General features: G+C 44.4%; 1 protein-coding gene across 1 annotated transcript; it reads right to left on the bottom strand.

The window, feature by feature from the left end:
• Positions 1 to 7,900: 7,900 nt before the first annotated feature.
• On the bottom strand, positions 7,901 to 12,277 carry LOC111991823 (uncharacterized). The gene is made up of 2 exons (XM_024023633.1): positions 11,978 to 12,277; positions 7,901 to 9,790 (listed from the first exon to the last, which is right to left on the bottom strand). The coding sequence occupies exons 1-2, from the start codon at positions 12,275 to 12,277 to the stop codon at positions 7,901 to 7,903; spliced, it is 2,190 nt and encodes a 729-aa protein (XP_023879401.1).
• Between the last annotated feature and the right edge of the window lie 3,590 nt (positions 12,278 to 15,867).

The following is a 15,867-nucleotide window of genomic DNA, read 5'->3' as shown; positions in this document are numbered from 1 at the left end:
TAATCTCATGCCTACCCGATTCGAGCAAAGGTATGGACAAAGACTACCCTATCGTCTCGGGTGAGTGGCACGATGGGAAGCATTACCCCACCCAGGAAAGGGAACCAAGTAGCACTCCCGAGGACCTGGGTTACCGTTTTAGGCCTTTTTGGAAAAGCTTCCCTTTTTGCAGTAGTTTTTATATATATATATATATATAATTTTTTTTATCCCTTTGCTAACAATAACCGTGCTTTCTTATGGCAAACAAGTATCATACAGCCCCGGCCAAACATCTGATGAATTTTTGCTACCTGAACCGGATTTTTAAATTCGAGATATTCCTTTAACGAGATGGTCAACTCAAGGTAGTGCACGTCATCCTTGGCTACAAACCTTCAACCAAAAGCTTTCAAAGTCCGAAGAACATCATCAAGGCCCGTGACTTGCGTTCGGCCTTGATAGACGTTGCCGTCCCAGGGTTTTTGTTGACAGAACGGCCTTCTGAGGGTACGCAAGACACCCAGCTCCCTGCGCCTCTAGCCGCTCAACTCTTATATTCCCAGGAACCTCCCCTGCCATCCAACGAAGAGGCGAAGGGATCCACATCCACTTCTTGTTGGGCTTTGTGGAGCCTAGTTTATTTTTGGCCCGTTTTGTAGCCCATTCTAACCCTGTAAGCAAGATATAAAAGTCGCTTTTATAATTAGGGTTTGTGACTACTACTGTTGTTGTGCTTTTTAGAGAGAGAAAAACACTGTAGCCACACTTTTTATTTTTCCCTGATAATAGTGAAATCCCTGCAACTCCGTGGATGTAGGCAAATTGCCGAACCACGTAAATACTGTCTTGTGCATGTGATTGTTTTCTTTGACGTGTGTTTTCTCTATTTTTTTTTTTTTTTTTTTTCTCACAGGTTGGAATTTAGGTTGAATTCCCAACAACTGGTATCAGAGCCTAGGGTTAGGTTTGAGTGAGAGCAATGGCAGAGGACGCAGGAAAGGCGTTTGGAATAGAAAAGTTTGATGGCACAGACTTTGGATTTTGGAGGATGCAAATCGAGGATTACCTTTATGGGAGGATGCTGCATCTGCCACTTCTAGGGGAAAAACGTGAGGCTATGAAGGCTGAGGAATGGGCTCTTCTTGACAGACAAGTACTGGGAGTTATCAGGTTAACTCTGTCTAGGTCTGTTGCACACAATGTTGTAAAGGAGAAGACCACAGCAGATCTGATAAAGGCTTTGTCTGGTATGTATGAAAAGCCGTCAGCAAATAACAAGGTGCATTTAATGAAGAAACTGTTTAATCTGAAGATACAGAGAACGCATCAGTAGCACAACATCTGAATGAATTTAACACTATCACAAATCAATTGTCGTCTGTAGAAATTGATTTTGATGATGAGATTCGTGCGCTGATCGTTTTGGCTTCTTTGCCAAACAGTTGGGAGGCAATGAGGATGGCAGTAAGTAATTCTACAGGAAAGGAAAAGCTCAAGTACAATGATATTTGAGATTTAATTCTAGCTGAGGAGATTCGTAAATGAGATGCAGGTGAAACCTCAGGATCTGGTTCTGCCCTAAACCTTGAGACAAGAGGTTGAGGTAATAACAGAAATTCAAATCGGGGTAGATCAAAATCCAGAAATTCTAATCGGAACAGAAGTAAATCTAGATCAGGCCAACAAGTACAATGCTGGAATTGTGGAAAAACAGGTCACTTTAGGAACCAATGCAAAAATCCTAAAAAGAATAATGAAGATGATTCTGCTAATACTGTAACAGAAGATGTACAGGATGCATTACTTCTTGCAGTAGACAATCCACTTGATGATTGAGTTTTGGACTCAGGAGCTTCGTTTCATACCACTCCACACCGAGAAATCATACAAAATTATGTTGTAGGTGATTTTGGTAAGGTTTATTTGGCTGATGGTTCAGCCTTGGATGTTGTAGGTATGGGAGATGTCCGGATATTGTTGCCCAATGGGTCTGTTTGGTTACTGGAGAAGGTTTGACATATTCTTGACCTGAGGAGGAATCTAATTTCTGTTGGACAACTTGATGATGAAGGGTATGCAATATTATTTGTTGGTGGTACTTGGAAGGTTACAAAGGGAGCTAGGGTATTGGCTCGTGGAAAGAAGACTGGTACTCTATATATGACCTCAAGTCCAAGAGACACAATTGCAATTGCTGATGCAAGTACTAATACAAGCCTATGGCACTGCAGACTTGGTCACATGAGTGAGAAAGGGATGAAGATGTTGCTATCAAAAGGAAAACTACCAGAATTGAAGTCCATTGATTTTGACATGTGTGAAAGCTGCATCTTAGGAAAGCAGAAAAATGTGAGCTTTTTGAAAACTGGCAGGACACCAAAGGCTGAAAAATTGGAGTTAGTGCACACTGATTTGTGGGGGCTTTCTCCGGTTGCATCCCTTAGAGGTTCAAGGTACTACATCACTTTCATTGATGACTCAAGCAAAAAGGTATGGGTTTATTTTCTGAAAAATAAATCTGATGTATTTGAAACTTTTAAGAAATGGAAGGCCATAGTTGAGACAGAAACAGGTTTGAAAGTAAAATGTTTGAGGTCAGATAATGGAGGAGAGTACATAGATGGAGGGTTCAATGAGTATTGTGCTGCACAGGGAATTAGGATGGAAAAGACCATTCCTGGGACACCACAGCAGAATGGTGTGGCTGAGTGCATGAATAGAACTCTTAATGAACGTGCTAGAAGTATGAGGTTGCATGCTGGACTACCAAAAACTTTCTGGGCTGATGCTGTTAGCACTGCAGCTTACCTGATAAACTGAGGGCCATCAGTTCCCATGGAGTTCAAACTTCCTGAGGAGGTTGGAAGCGGTAAAGAGGTAAAGTTTTCCCATTTAAAAGTTTTTGGTTGTGTTTCTTATGTTCATATTGATTCAGATGCTCGTAGTAAACTTGATGTTAAGTCTAAAATATGTTTTTTCATTGGCTATGGTGATGAGAAATTTGGCTATAGGTTTTGGGATGAACAAAACAGGAAAATCATCAAAAGTAGAAATGTGATATTTAATGAACAGGTTATATACAAGGACAGGTCAACTGTAGTCTCAGATATTGCAGAGATAGATCAAAAGAAATATGAGTTTGTCAACTTAGATGGCTTAACTGAAAGTACTGTCCAAAAAAGGGGTGAAGAAAATAAGGAGAATGTAGATTCACAGGTAGATCAGAGTACACCTGTAGCTGAAGTTCGCAGATCTTCTAGGAACATTAGACCTCCATAGCGTTATTCACCCGCTTTAAATTATCTACTATTGACTGATGGTGGTGAGCCAGAGTGTTATGATGAAGCCTTGCAAGATGAAAATTCAAGCAAGTGGGAGTTAGCCATGAAGAATGAGATGGATTCCTTGTTATGGAATTAGACATGGGAATTGATTGAATTGCCAGCAGGAAAGAAGGCTTTGCACAACAAGTGGGTATACATAATAAAGAATGAGCATGATGGTAGCAAACGTTACAAGGCCAGATTAGTTGTTAAAGGGTTCCAGCAGAAGGAAGGCATTGACTACACAGAGATATTTTCTCCAGTTGTGAAGATGTTAACAATTAGACTGGTGCTGGGAATGGTGGCTGCAGAAAACTTACATCTTGAGCAGTTAGATGTGAAGACGGCATTCCTTCATGGTGATTTGGAGGAAGACCTTTACATGATTCAGTCAGAAGGGTTTATTGTTCAGGGACAAGAGAATCTAGTCTGCAAACTGAGAAAGAGCTTGTATGGCCTAAAACAAGCTCCTAGACAGTGGTACAAGAAATTTGATAATTTTATGCATAAAATTGGGTTCAAGAGATGTGAAGCTGATCATTGTTGCTATGTTAAATTCTTTGACAATTATTATATTATTTTACTGTTGTATGTGGAAGATATGCTCATTACAGGGTCTAACATTGAGGAGATTAATAATCTGAAGAAGCAATTGTCAAAACAATTTGCAATGAAGGATTTGGGATCTGCAAAGCAAATCCTTGGTATGAGAATCATTAGAGACAAGGCTAATGGTATATCGAAGCTTTCACAATCAGAGTATGTGAAGAAAGTTCTCAGCAGGTTCAACATGAATGAATCTAAACCAGTGAGCACACCCTTGGGTAGTAATTTCAAACTGAGTAAAAAACAGTCACCGAAGACAGAAGAAGAAAGGGACCATATGAGCAAGGTGCCCTATGCCTCAGCTATTGGCAGCTTAATGTATGCTATGGTGTGTACAAGGCCAGATATTGCACATGCAGTGGGAGTTGTAAGCAGATTCATAAATAGGCCTGGAAAGCAACATTGGGAGGCAGTCAAGTGGATTCTGAGATATCTGAAGGGTTCATCAGATACATGTCTTTGCTTCACAGGTGCAAGTTTGAAGTTGCAAGGTTATGTAGATGCTGATTTTGCTGGTGATGTTGATAGTAGAAAGAGTACTACCGGGTTTGTATTTACTTTAGGTGGTACAACTATATCATGGGCTTCAAATTTGCAAAAGATTGTTAGTTTGTCTACTACAGAAGCTGAGTATGTTGCAACAACTGAAGCTGGAAATGAGATGATTTGGCTACATGGTTTCTTAGATGAATTGGGTAAGAAGTAGGAGATGGACATTCTACACAGTGACAGTCAGAGTGCAATCTTTCTTACCAAAAATTCGGCTTTTCATTCAAAGTCGAAACATATACAGACAAAATACCACTTTATTCGGTACATTGTTGAAGATAAGTTAGTAACACTTGAGAAGATATGTGGATCTAAGAACCCAGCAGACATGTTGACTAAGGGTGTCACTATTGAGAAGTTGAATCTGTATGCAGCTTCAATTGGTCTTCTAATTTGAGGACAGGAGGATGAGTTGCAGGGATGAGGGATTGCTTTTGGAGGATAGCGGCTAATGTTGATGATTGAACTAGTCTCCAAGTGGGAGATTTGTTGGGCTTTGTGGAGCCTAGTTTATTTTTGGCCCGTTTTGTAGCCCATTCTAACCCTGTAAGCAGGATATAAAAGCCGCTTTTATAATTAGGGTTTGTGACTATTACTATTGTTGTGTTTTTAAGAGAGAGAGAAAAACACTATAGCCACACTGTAGCCGCACTTTGTATTTTTCCATGATAATAGTGAAATCCCTACAACTCCGTGGATGTAGGTAAATTGCCGAACCACGTAAATACTGTCTTGTGCGTGTGATTGTTTTCTTTGACGTGTGTTTTCTTTATTATTATTTTTTTTTTGTTTCTCACAGGTTGGAATTTAGGTTGAATTCCCAACACTTCTGTCCAAGAGGTGACAGATAGTGACTTTGAAGTTTTCTATCGTCCCGACACTCCAAGCATCTCACAGGCCCCATCATCAGTAGCTATAGGGTTCGAAGAAAGGACCTCTGACCTCCTAGTATTACTATCGGCCCATGCCGGGGGATCCTCATCGGCGATGACAGTACCCCCTCGTCCACCAACCCCTGCCGCTACTCGTACGTCCCCGACCGATGCGACAGAAAAGAAACGGAAACGCGGCCTAGAAGTAAAAGGGGTAGACGTGTTCGAGGAGGGGGAGATATCCGAGCCCTTAGTCAAGAAGGCCCGTGCTAGTAAAGGTCAGCTGAGGAAGAGGCCCAACCATACTGCGTCCTCGAAGGAGAGTGGCGGGGACTAGACCAAGAAAGATTTTATTTGGAGGCTCGCTTTCACCCTCAGCTCGGGCGCTCCTGTGCTGGATGATGCCAACCTAAGGGATCCCTCAAAGGGTAGCTTGAGCCTAGTGGTAGAATGCCTGGAGAGGGCATTATGCCTTCTCGAGGACATGGAGGAGCTAAAATCCTTTAGGAAGAGAGAGGTCTTCCTCTCCCTGAAGCAGGACCTAGCCAAGGTACTTCGGCCAACTTCTTCATCTGTCAAGTGGTTTTTATTTTTTGATTAATTGCTTACTCGGTTTCTTTTGTTTTCCATTCTTGCAGGCCGTTCAGGCTGCCTTTGTGGCGGAAGATTAGGTTGATCATTCTTTAGATGTGGCTAGGAAGGCTGAGAAGGCTTATGAAAATGCTAAAAAGGCTAGGGCCGAGGCGGAGAAGAAGCTGAAGGAGACCCTTTCCCAGCTATCAAAAGCGGATAAGGCCTACTGCAACCCTGAGTCCGCCCTAAAGGGCTACGAGAGGTAGGCCTTTAATGCCTTGGAAGCTCAGAGGAAAGCCGAGTGCACTCTAGCACTTACTATGGTGGAGCTGAAACAGGCAAATCATTAGTTAATGGCCAAGGAAGCAGAGAAGGCACAAGCCGAGCAAGCAGCCTACGATGCGAGCATGAATAAGACCGCTGCAAGTCTCACTGCCCAACTTCGCGACGTTGCTCGCGCTTTCAGCCAACAGGTGTGGGGTGAGGCTTTGAATGCTGCAGGTGTTAGTCCTGAATCAGAGTTGCGTGCTCCTAACAAGGTGTATTATCTCAGGCTCTGCGCTTGGCTCCTTCAGCTCCTAGCCCTCCAGTGGATCCGAGCTCTGTTCCTTCTACCTCTGCCGAGCCCCAAGATCCGCTTCCTTCTCCTTCTTCGTCCAAAGGGCTACCGCCTCAAGAGGACGTGGTGGACCTAGAGGCTAAGAATGGGGTACCTGAAGGAGTGCCCTTAAGGAAGAAGAAGGACAAGAAAGAGCAAAAGGAGAAAAATGCCAAGGACAAGGAGCCCCATACTTAGCTTTTTTATGAAAACCCTTTCCTTGTGGAATTTTTTGTAATGGGGTAGCATACATGTAGCGCCCGACCCCCTCTCCTTTTGTAATCATATTTTTGCAATGGACACTTAAGATTTTTGAGGTTTTATTTTATTGTTGTTATATATATATATATATATATTTAACCCGAAATTGAATGTGCTCGAGGGTGAGCCAGCTGGTGCATCCTTTATGATACTTAGAATACTCTTCGATAAATTTATCCTAGGCTTCTGGCCGAGGGGCCAGACAAGCCCCGGAGTTGCCTAACACTTAATGCTAATTTACCCTAAGCTTGTGGCCGAGGAGTCAAGCAAGTCCTAGGTTCAGTTTAACACTTAAGAATTTTTCTTGCAATGTTAACTTATCCCAAGCTTGTGGCCGAGGAGCCAGGCAAACCCTAGGTTCTGTTTAACACTTATAATTTTTCTTACAATGTTAATTTACCCTAAGCTTGTGGCCGAGGAGCTAGGCAAGTCCTAGGTTCTATTTAACACTTAGAATTTTTCTTGCAATGTTAATTTACTCTAAGCTTGTGGCCGAGGAACCAAGCAAGTCCTAGGTTCTATTTAACACTTAGAATTTTTCTTGCAATGTTAATTTACCTTAAGCTTGTAGCTGAGGAGCGAGGCAAACCCTAGGTTCTGTTTAACACTTAGAATTTTTCTTGCAATGTTAATTTATCCCAAGCTTGTGGTCGAGGAGCCAGGCAAACCCTAGGTTCTGTTTAACACTTAGAATTTTTCTTGCAATGTTAATTTACCCTAAGCTTGTGGCCATGGAGCCAGGAAAGTCCTAGGTTCTGTTTAACATTTAGAATTTTTCTTGCAGTGTTAATTTACCCTAAACTTGTGGCCAAGGAGCTAGGCAAGTCCTAGGTTCTGTTTAACACTTAGAATTTTTGACAAAGTAGAGCGAGATGCAACGGTTGTGATTTCTATTAAAAGTAATAACGTCGTAAATTGTTTACATTCCATGGGAGAGGGATTACACTTCCATCTAGGTCCTCCAATCGATAGGCCCCAATTCTTGCTACAGAGGTGATTCTATATGGTCCTTCCCAATTTGGGCCTAGCTTGCCCCAAGATGGGAGTTTGGGCGTCCCTACCACCTTCCTTAAAACCAAGTTTCTAGGGGCCAGGGGCCTGTGCTTGATCCCCTTACCATACTGCTGCCTGATCTTCTATTGGTAGTGGGCCATTTTTACTGTTGCTACCTCCTGTCTTTCCTCGGTCAAGTCCAGGCTGTCCAGGAGTAACTGATGGTTTCCCTCAGTACTGAACTGGTCCATTCTTAAAGTTAGGAATCCGACCCCTAGAGGGATTATCGCTTCTGAACCATATGTCAATGAGAATGGGGTTTCCCCTGTTGACCTCCGAGGCATGGTACGGTAGGTCCATAGCACGTGGGGCAGCTCTTCAACCCATCTTCCTTTGGCATCGTCCAACCTTTTTTTGAGCCCAACTACTATGACCTTGTTGGTGGCCTCGGCTTGCTCATTTGCCTGGGGATATGCTGGCGTGGAGTACTCATACCTGATTCCCAACTCTCCACAGTATCTTCTAAATGACTTGTTACCAAACTGGAGCCTATTATCCGAAATCAGGGTATGCGGTACCCCAAATCTGGTGACGATATTCTTCCAGACGAATTTCTTGGCGTCAACGTCTCTAATGTTGGCAAGGGGCTCGGTTTCTACCCACTTGGTGAAGTAGTCTGTGCCGACGAGGAGCCACCTTCGGTTCCCCGGGGCCCGAGGAAAAGGACCTACTATGTCCAGGCTCCATTGGGCGAAGGGCCAGGGGTTGGACAGAGGATTCAGGATTCCTCCTGGCTGATGTATGTTAGGGGCAAACATCTGGCATTGATCACACCGCTTGACATAGTCCTGGGAAGTTTGGTGCATGTTGGGCCACCAGTATCCCTGCGTGAGGGCCCTGTGTGCCAAGGATCTCTCACCAATATGGCTCCTGCAGATGCCTTCATGCAGTTCCTCGAGCAAGGGCTCCACGGCCTCTGGGTGTATGCATAATAGATACGGTCCCGAGTACGAGCGCTTATACAGCTTATGCTGCTCGAACAGCCAGTAACGGGGGGCGATTCTGCGTATCTTCTCCGCCTTAACTTTGCTCTCTAGCAAGGGTCCCCCTTTCAAAAAGGTCACAATGGGGTCCGTCCAGCTTGCGCCTACATGGACATTACACACCCCTACAAAGGGTGTCTCCATAAGAGTGGGGGTACTGACTTCTTCCACTAAGACAACCCGAGGAAGGTTTGATTCTAGTGAAGTAGCCAGCATGGCTAGGGAGTCAGCATGCAAATTCTGCCTCCTTAGGATTTGTTCCAACCTGAAGTTATTGAAGTGATCCCGTACGCTTCGCACCCTGGTAAGATACTTCCGCATCCTTTCATCTCGAGCCTTGAACTCCCCGTTGACCTGGCTAATAATTAGCCTAGAATCTGAATACACCTCCACTATCCTTCCCCCAAGCAGCTTGACCATGTTTATTCCCGCCAGTAGGGCTTCATACTCGATCTCATTGTTGGTAGCCCCGTCTGCATAGACCTTCCATATAGAGGCGATGGTAGTTGATGAGACCATCAGGCTCGTGGCCATGCTCCCCTCCTCTCGGGCACCTTCGACGAACTCCGCTATGAAGTCTGCTAAGACTTGCCTCTTTATTGCCGTGCGGGGCAAGTACTTGACATCATAGGCCCCCAATTTAGCTGCCCACTTGGCAATCCTGCCAGTGTAATCGGATTTCCTTAGAAGAGCTTGCAATGGTAGCTGAGTGAGCACTACCACTGTGTGGGCCTGAAAATAATAAGGGAGTTTCCTGGCCGCGTGCACAATGGACAGTACTGCTTTCTCCAAAGGCAGATAGCGCATCTTCACCTCTTGCAAGGATTTGCTAACATAATACACGGGCTTCTGGGCTCCGCCCTCATTCCTGATTAGGACGAAACTAATGGAGTGCCCTGTGACTGCTAGGTAGGCATAAAGTACTTCCTCATTGTTGGGTCGAGATAGAATTGGCGAATTGGACAAGTATGCCTTGAGATCCTCGAACGCCTAAGCGCATTCCTCGATCCACTGGAAATCTTTCCATTTATGGAGCAGCTGGAAGAAAGGGTGGCATCTATCTGCGGACCAAGAAATGAACCTGCTTAGTGCCGCCATCATCCCGGCCAGCCTTTGTACTTCCTTGGGGTTCCTATGGGGATACAGGCTGTTGATGGCCCAATCTGCTCTGGGTTGACTTCAATTCCCCGATGAGTTATCATGTACTCTAGGAATTTTCCCGAGCCTACTCCAAAAGAACACTTGGATGCGTTGAGCCGAAACTTATGTTCCCTGAGTACCAAGAAGGTTTTTGTCAGATCGGTGAGATGATCCTCTGCCTTTTTACTTTTGACCACTATATCATTTATATATGCCTCCATGTCCCTCCCGAGCTGTTTTTCGAATATCCGAGTTACCATCCTCTGATAGGTTGAGCCGGCGTTTTTGAGGCCAAAGGGCATCACATGATAGTGAAAGTTACCAGTGGGGGATCGAAAGACCGTTTTTTCTTGATTGGTTATAGACAGTGGTATCTGATGATAGCCTTGAAACGCGTCCAAGAAACTCATCTGCGAATGTCCCACCGTGGCGTCTACTAGTTGATTTATCCTGGGAATGGGGAAAGGGTCTTTCTGGCAGGCTTTATTAAGGTCCGTGAAATCTACGCATACCCGCCACTTCCCGCTTTTCTTCTTCACTACAACAGTGTTGGCCAACCATTCGGGATAAAAGATTTCCTTAATTGCTCCGGCCTACTTCAATCTGCTTACCTCTGCCCGGACTGCCTCGGCATAAGTGTCAGACGATCGCCAAGGAGGCTGTTTACGCGGCATGGCCCTGGGGTTCAAAATTCAAGTGATGGCACGCTAGCTCGGGACTGATCCTCGAGATGTCGTCTGCATTCCAGGCGAACACATCCATGTTTGCCTTTAGGAATTCCACTAACTCTACTTTCTCTCTAGGGTGCAATTGCAACCCTATTTGGAAATATTGCTCCTCGCTTGCTCCTACTAGTACTTTCTCCAACTCCTCGGAGGACTCCTTCGACTCCTCAATCGACTGCTCGTCGACAGCCCCTTTAATTGCTATTAGACCGCATTTTTATCACTAGAGGCTGGATTAGGCAAATACCGCGCAACTGTCGCTACCAAGCATTGCCGAGCCATGGCTTAATCTCCCATTAGTTCCCTTACTCCCCCACGAGTGGGATACTTGATCTTAAAATGCAGGGTCGAGGGGACAGCTCCTACGGCATGCAGCCAGGGTCTGCCGAGGATGGCGGTGTATGGGGAAAACGCCTTTACCACTATGAAATTCACTTGGATTTCGGCGCCATCAATTTGCACGGGCAGCTTAATCATTCCTCGGGGAACCACCATTTTTCTGTCGAATCCCATCAGCGGGGAGTCACACGCATCTAGGTCTTCGAGCTTTAGTCCTAGCCCTTGGTATAAGTCAGGGTACATCACTTCACTTGGCTTCCTTGGTCAACCAGCACCCTTTTAACGTTGTAACCCCCGATTCTCACTATGACTACCAAGGCATCCTCGTGCGGTTGTTGGGTTCCCGACTTATCCTCCTTTGAAAAACTCAGGTCTGGGATCATCGCTATCTATCTTTTGTGATGCCAATCTCCAACTTTCGAATGGGAGCTCCCCAATACGGATATGACCTGGGGGTTTGGCCTGGTGCTACCCCCTGGTCTAGTCAGAATCATGTTAATGGTGCCTAAGGCTGGGCGTGGGTTATCATTTCCGCGCAACCCTATTCGCGAGTGCCCAGTCTATTCCGTAGGCTGATGCATGAAGTGGCCGAGTTTCCTAGCCTTTGCCAGTTGGTTTAGGTAGTCTCGCAGTGTCTTGCAATCTTCCATCGCGTGGCCTTTGTCTCGATGGTAATGGCAATAGAGGCTTTGGTTTCTCCTGGCCGGATCCCCACCCATTCTGTTTGGCCATTTGAAGAACGGCTCATCCTTTATCTTTTTTAGTATCTGGTGCACTGGTTCTTTGAATAGTGAGTTGAACATGTGAACTCCTTCGGAGGCCGGGCAACCGGGGAAGTCCTTCCGTGGTCGATCATTATGGTATCCTCCTCCCCGAGGGTCTCTTTTCTCATGGTACACGTTAGCTTTGCCTTTCCCTTGTATTTGGTCCTCCTCCAACCTCTTGTATGTCTCTATGCGATCCATGAGCTGACCATGTTCGAGGGAGACTTGATCGTTAGTGATTTCCTCAGGTCATGCTCAGTCGAGAGGCCAACTTTGAAGGTCCTTACCACGATGTCTTCGAAATTCTCGTCCACCTCATTATACATTTCCCAATACCAATCCGAATAGGTCTTGAGGGTCTCCCCCTCTCTCATGGCCATGGATAGTAGGGCATCCAACGGCCTAGGGGCCCTGCTACAGGTTATGAACCTAGCGTTGAATGCCATGGTCAGCTCCTCAAAGGACCCCATTGTCCCCTTCTCCAACGCGTCGAACCAGGGCATGGCCATAGGCTCGAGACTAGAAGGAAAAACCTTACACATGAGCACTTCGTTGCCAGCGTGGACGACATCTTCTGATTGAAGTGACTGATATACTCTACAGGGTCCGTTCTGCTGTTATATAAGGTGAACGTTGGCTGGGAGAAACAGCGAGGGAGCTTAGCCTTGTTAATCCTCCTAACAAAAGGGGACTTGGAGATTTGTCGTAAGGCCTTACTCATAGCGTCGCTTCCCCTGGCGTGATGAGAGGGTACCCTTTCGCGCCTATGGTTGCCTTCGTCCAGCCCGTCCCAACATAAGGAGGCTGAGTAGATTTCACTGGGCGGGGTCCTGGACCTGTGCTGGTATAGTTGATCCGGGCTTCCCCATGAGTCCTCACTTGATACGAGGGACAAGCTCCTCCTGTCGCGTTTTCTTTGTCTTAGCTTCCTGCGCAGGCGATCAACCTCTCGTTGCAATGCCAATGTATCTTACCCATGCCAGGCTTGACTCTTGTTCTGGGGACGATTCCGTTCAACTCGCCCATTGTGACGCGACCCTCTTGCCGCACTGGGGGCCCGCCACCTATCCCTCTTACGCTCCAAGTTAACGAAGGGGTTCTCCCTTTGTGATCCAACCAACCCTTCCTCGCCTCAACCCTCGTTCATCATCACCACTCGAGACAGATCCGCAAGCGCTTGCTGTTCTCATAGACGGTACCAATTGTAAGGACCAAAAAGTCTGGTATGCGAAGCCCACCGAGTGTGATGGGATGATCTTGTTTCAACTTTGGTCCAAGCCAATAAAATTTATAAGAGATGGAATAGCACAACAAGCGTGGAGTCTGCCCACGAGTTACTTATCACTCAGTATCTGAACTATATTACACAATGGTTCTCTCTCCCAAAGAATCCCTGACCTCTTCTTTATATAGCCCGTCCCCATTTCATCCTCTCCATCCATCTCTACCGAACTTTCGTCCCTTTCCAACACTTGTAACCCTCCCCCTCTGAAGCAAGTGGTAGCGGTAGCTGATGTAGCTGTGGCCGACACTGCTCAGGTCACTTCCTCATTTAATGCGGCTGATAAAGCTAGTGTGCGCCATTTAATATTGACGTGATAGGCAGCCACAGCCCTAGCGGCTTCCTGTCTGCCATTGACCTCCACCTCCTTTAGCTTCGCGGCTCGTCCCTTGGCGCCTGGTGCGACGCTTTAGTGGATCTGACCCATTCCTCGAGTGCTATTGACCTTTGGACCCTTGCACGTGTTGCGCTCGGCCCAGTTCCCCGACCTTTCCAATTCCTCCTCGGGCCTCGGCCCAGTAGTTCGATCCTACGACTTCCTTCCTGGTCCTCGGGTACCCACACTATCAATGTATAAAAAAAAAAAATTGAATAAATTTCCTTGTAAAAAATTGTAATCTTTAGTTATTTTATAGACAAAATAGAAATGATACTATATATATGTGTGTGTGTTCACAAATTGAAAATTGCTTGATATAGTGGTTAATATAGATAAGCATGTTTCATGCCTACTAAAAAAATGCATATATCCTTCAATTATTGTATAAATGTAGAAAAATTATATTAAACACACACACACACACACACACACACATATATATATATATATTACATGTGACTAAAAGGAGTTAGGAAACTTAAAGGACTAAGATTTATTTTAGTGAATTCACAAATATTTAATTTTTTTTAATGGCTCTTGTGTCAATTGTTGTCAAAGCAACTAAACATGAGTAAGAATGTCATATTCTAAATTTATTATTATTATTCCAACTAAAAATTATCTCTTAGATAGAATTTATAAAAATAATCATATAAATGGGTATATTTGATGATAGGCATTCCTTCATGCACAACTATAGATAATTAATATAAGCATTTACTCTATTAGCTAATTTAATGAACTAATACTTTGATATAAATGCAAACTTTGTTAATTTAGAACCCTAAATACTAACTTGAGATTTCTACTTTTATATATATATTGATGGTTAATTTTTCATGGCACTGTATATTCACTCATTCGTAGCTTTATTATCACTAGAATATTAGAGTTATTGCTCAACGAACTACTAATCAAGAGCGGTGGGCGTTTTGGGGACAAGAGCCGGGATTCAAATCTCCAGAAGGGAGTTTTCACACACATATACACTTAGATTATGTTAGAATAAAAATTCTATCTTGTATAAAAATTAAAAAAAAAAAAAATCAAGAGTGGTGGGAGAGATTTTTCTCTCTTTTATTGTTTTCTATTCATTTGCCGTTCTAAGGGTTCACAGGAAAAAATGGGTATAGTCGAAGATAGGCATTCCCCCCCCCCCCCTTTTGCCACTAATTTCTCATTTATTTTTTTTTTTTTTTTCCTTTTCTTTTTTTTTTTCTTTTCTTTTCTCTATTTCTTTTGTGTCTGTCCTTCTGCTCTTTAGCATCATGTCTAGGAAGACTAGAGCTAATAGGAAATCCACCTCTACTTCTTCCCCCCACCTTCAATAGAGAGAGATTTCTGAGTGAGAAAAACTAGGAAGCATATGAGAAGCTTAACCTTCGTAGGAATATTTGGGCTGAGAGGAAGGTTTTGTTAGACGAGCTAGATGGTGAGATTAGAAGAAACTTTGACCGTAGGGGATGGTTACCTTTGTTGGATGTTGGTCATCCTCCTTCGATTACCTTGATTAGAGAGTTCTACTCGAACCTCTTTGTCCACGCCTATGATTCTAACACTCTCGTGAGGAGTTGGATACGGGGTGATGAGTACACCATTACTCATTCGATAGTGGCTAATGCTCTTGGGTGCCACTGATCTAGCATCCGGTTTACCTTTATGATGATTCTCCACCCCTTGATGACATTATGTCATTTATTACTGGTACTACTATCCAGTGGGGTTCTGATCCTCGGATCACCTCTCATGAGTTGACCGAGACTCATTATCTCTTTTTCCAGATTTCTTGCCATTCCATCTGGCCCATCTCACATCTGCACATCATTCCTTTGGAGGGATGTGCATTTTTGTATGCCTTTGTTTCTGATGCTCCTATGAGCTTTCCTCATCTTTTCATTCATTCTTTAATTGAGGTTCATAGGAGTGGTTCTACTGCTTATGCTCTTTCCTTTCTGGTTTTTATTCATCGAATTCTTTTGCATTTAGGGTTAGAGGACTTTCCCATGTTTGAGCCTGTTCATATTATAGCTCCCATAGGTGCCACCTTTCTTAGGCAGAAGGATGCTCAGATGAGAGCAAGCTCTAAACGTCCTAGGGTTGAGCCTTCTGGTGTCGCACCTCCTTTTCCCTCTTCTATAGGTGATACTTCAGCTAAGGCGTCTATAGATCTGACTGCTGCTACTGTTGCTGTTCCTCTGCCATCTACTTCGAATGATTCAGACATTCATCGTATGTTGGAGACTGTCATGACCGTTTAGGCTGCTCATGGTTAGATTTTGGTGGACTTGCTTAATGTGCTTCGTGCTTTGCAAGCAAATTTGAAGCATATTCGACAGTTGCCTCCACCACCTCCTTTTGATGATGAGTTTTGACTACCCTTTGGCAATTTGTCACAAAAAGGGAGAGTACATTTGTAGAGGGATTTTGTTGTTTGGGGG

This window comes from Quercus suber, unplaced genomic scaffold (assembly GCF_002906115.3).
Source record: "Quercus suber isolate HL8 unplaced genomic scaffold, Cork oak 2.0 scaffold_85, whole genome shotgun sequence".
NCBI lineage: Eukaryota > Viridiplantae > Streptophyta > Magnoliopsida > Fagales > Fagaceae > Quercus > Quercus suber.
The sequence above is the reverse complement of the archived record's forward strand: the minus strand, read 5'-3'. Positions and strand labels throughout refer to the sequence as shown.

Bases quoted from the DNA above. Each gene is read 5' to 3' on its own strand.
- LOC111991823 (XM_024023633.1), bottom strand. From the start codon at position 12,277: ATGGCCATGCCCTGGTTCGACGCGTTGGAGAAGGGGACAATGGGGTCC. The intron at 9,791-11,977 runs GTCAGCTCATGG...GAATGCGCTTAG, and splicing joins TCAAGTCTCCCTCGAACATG to GCGTTCGAGGATCTCAAGGC.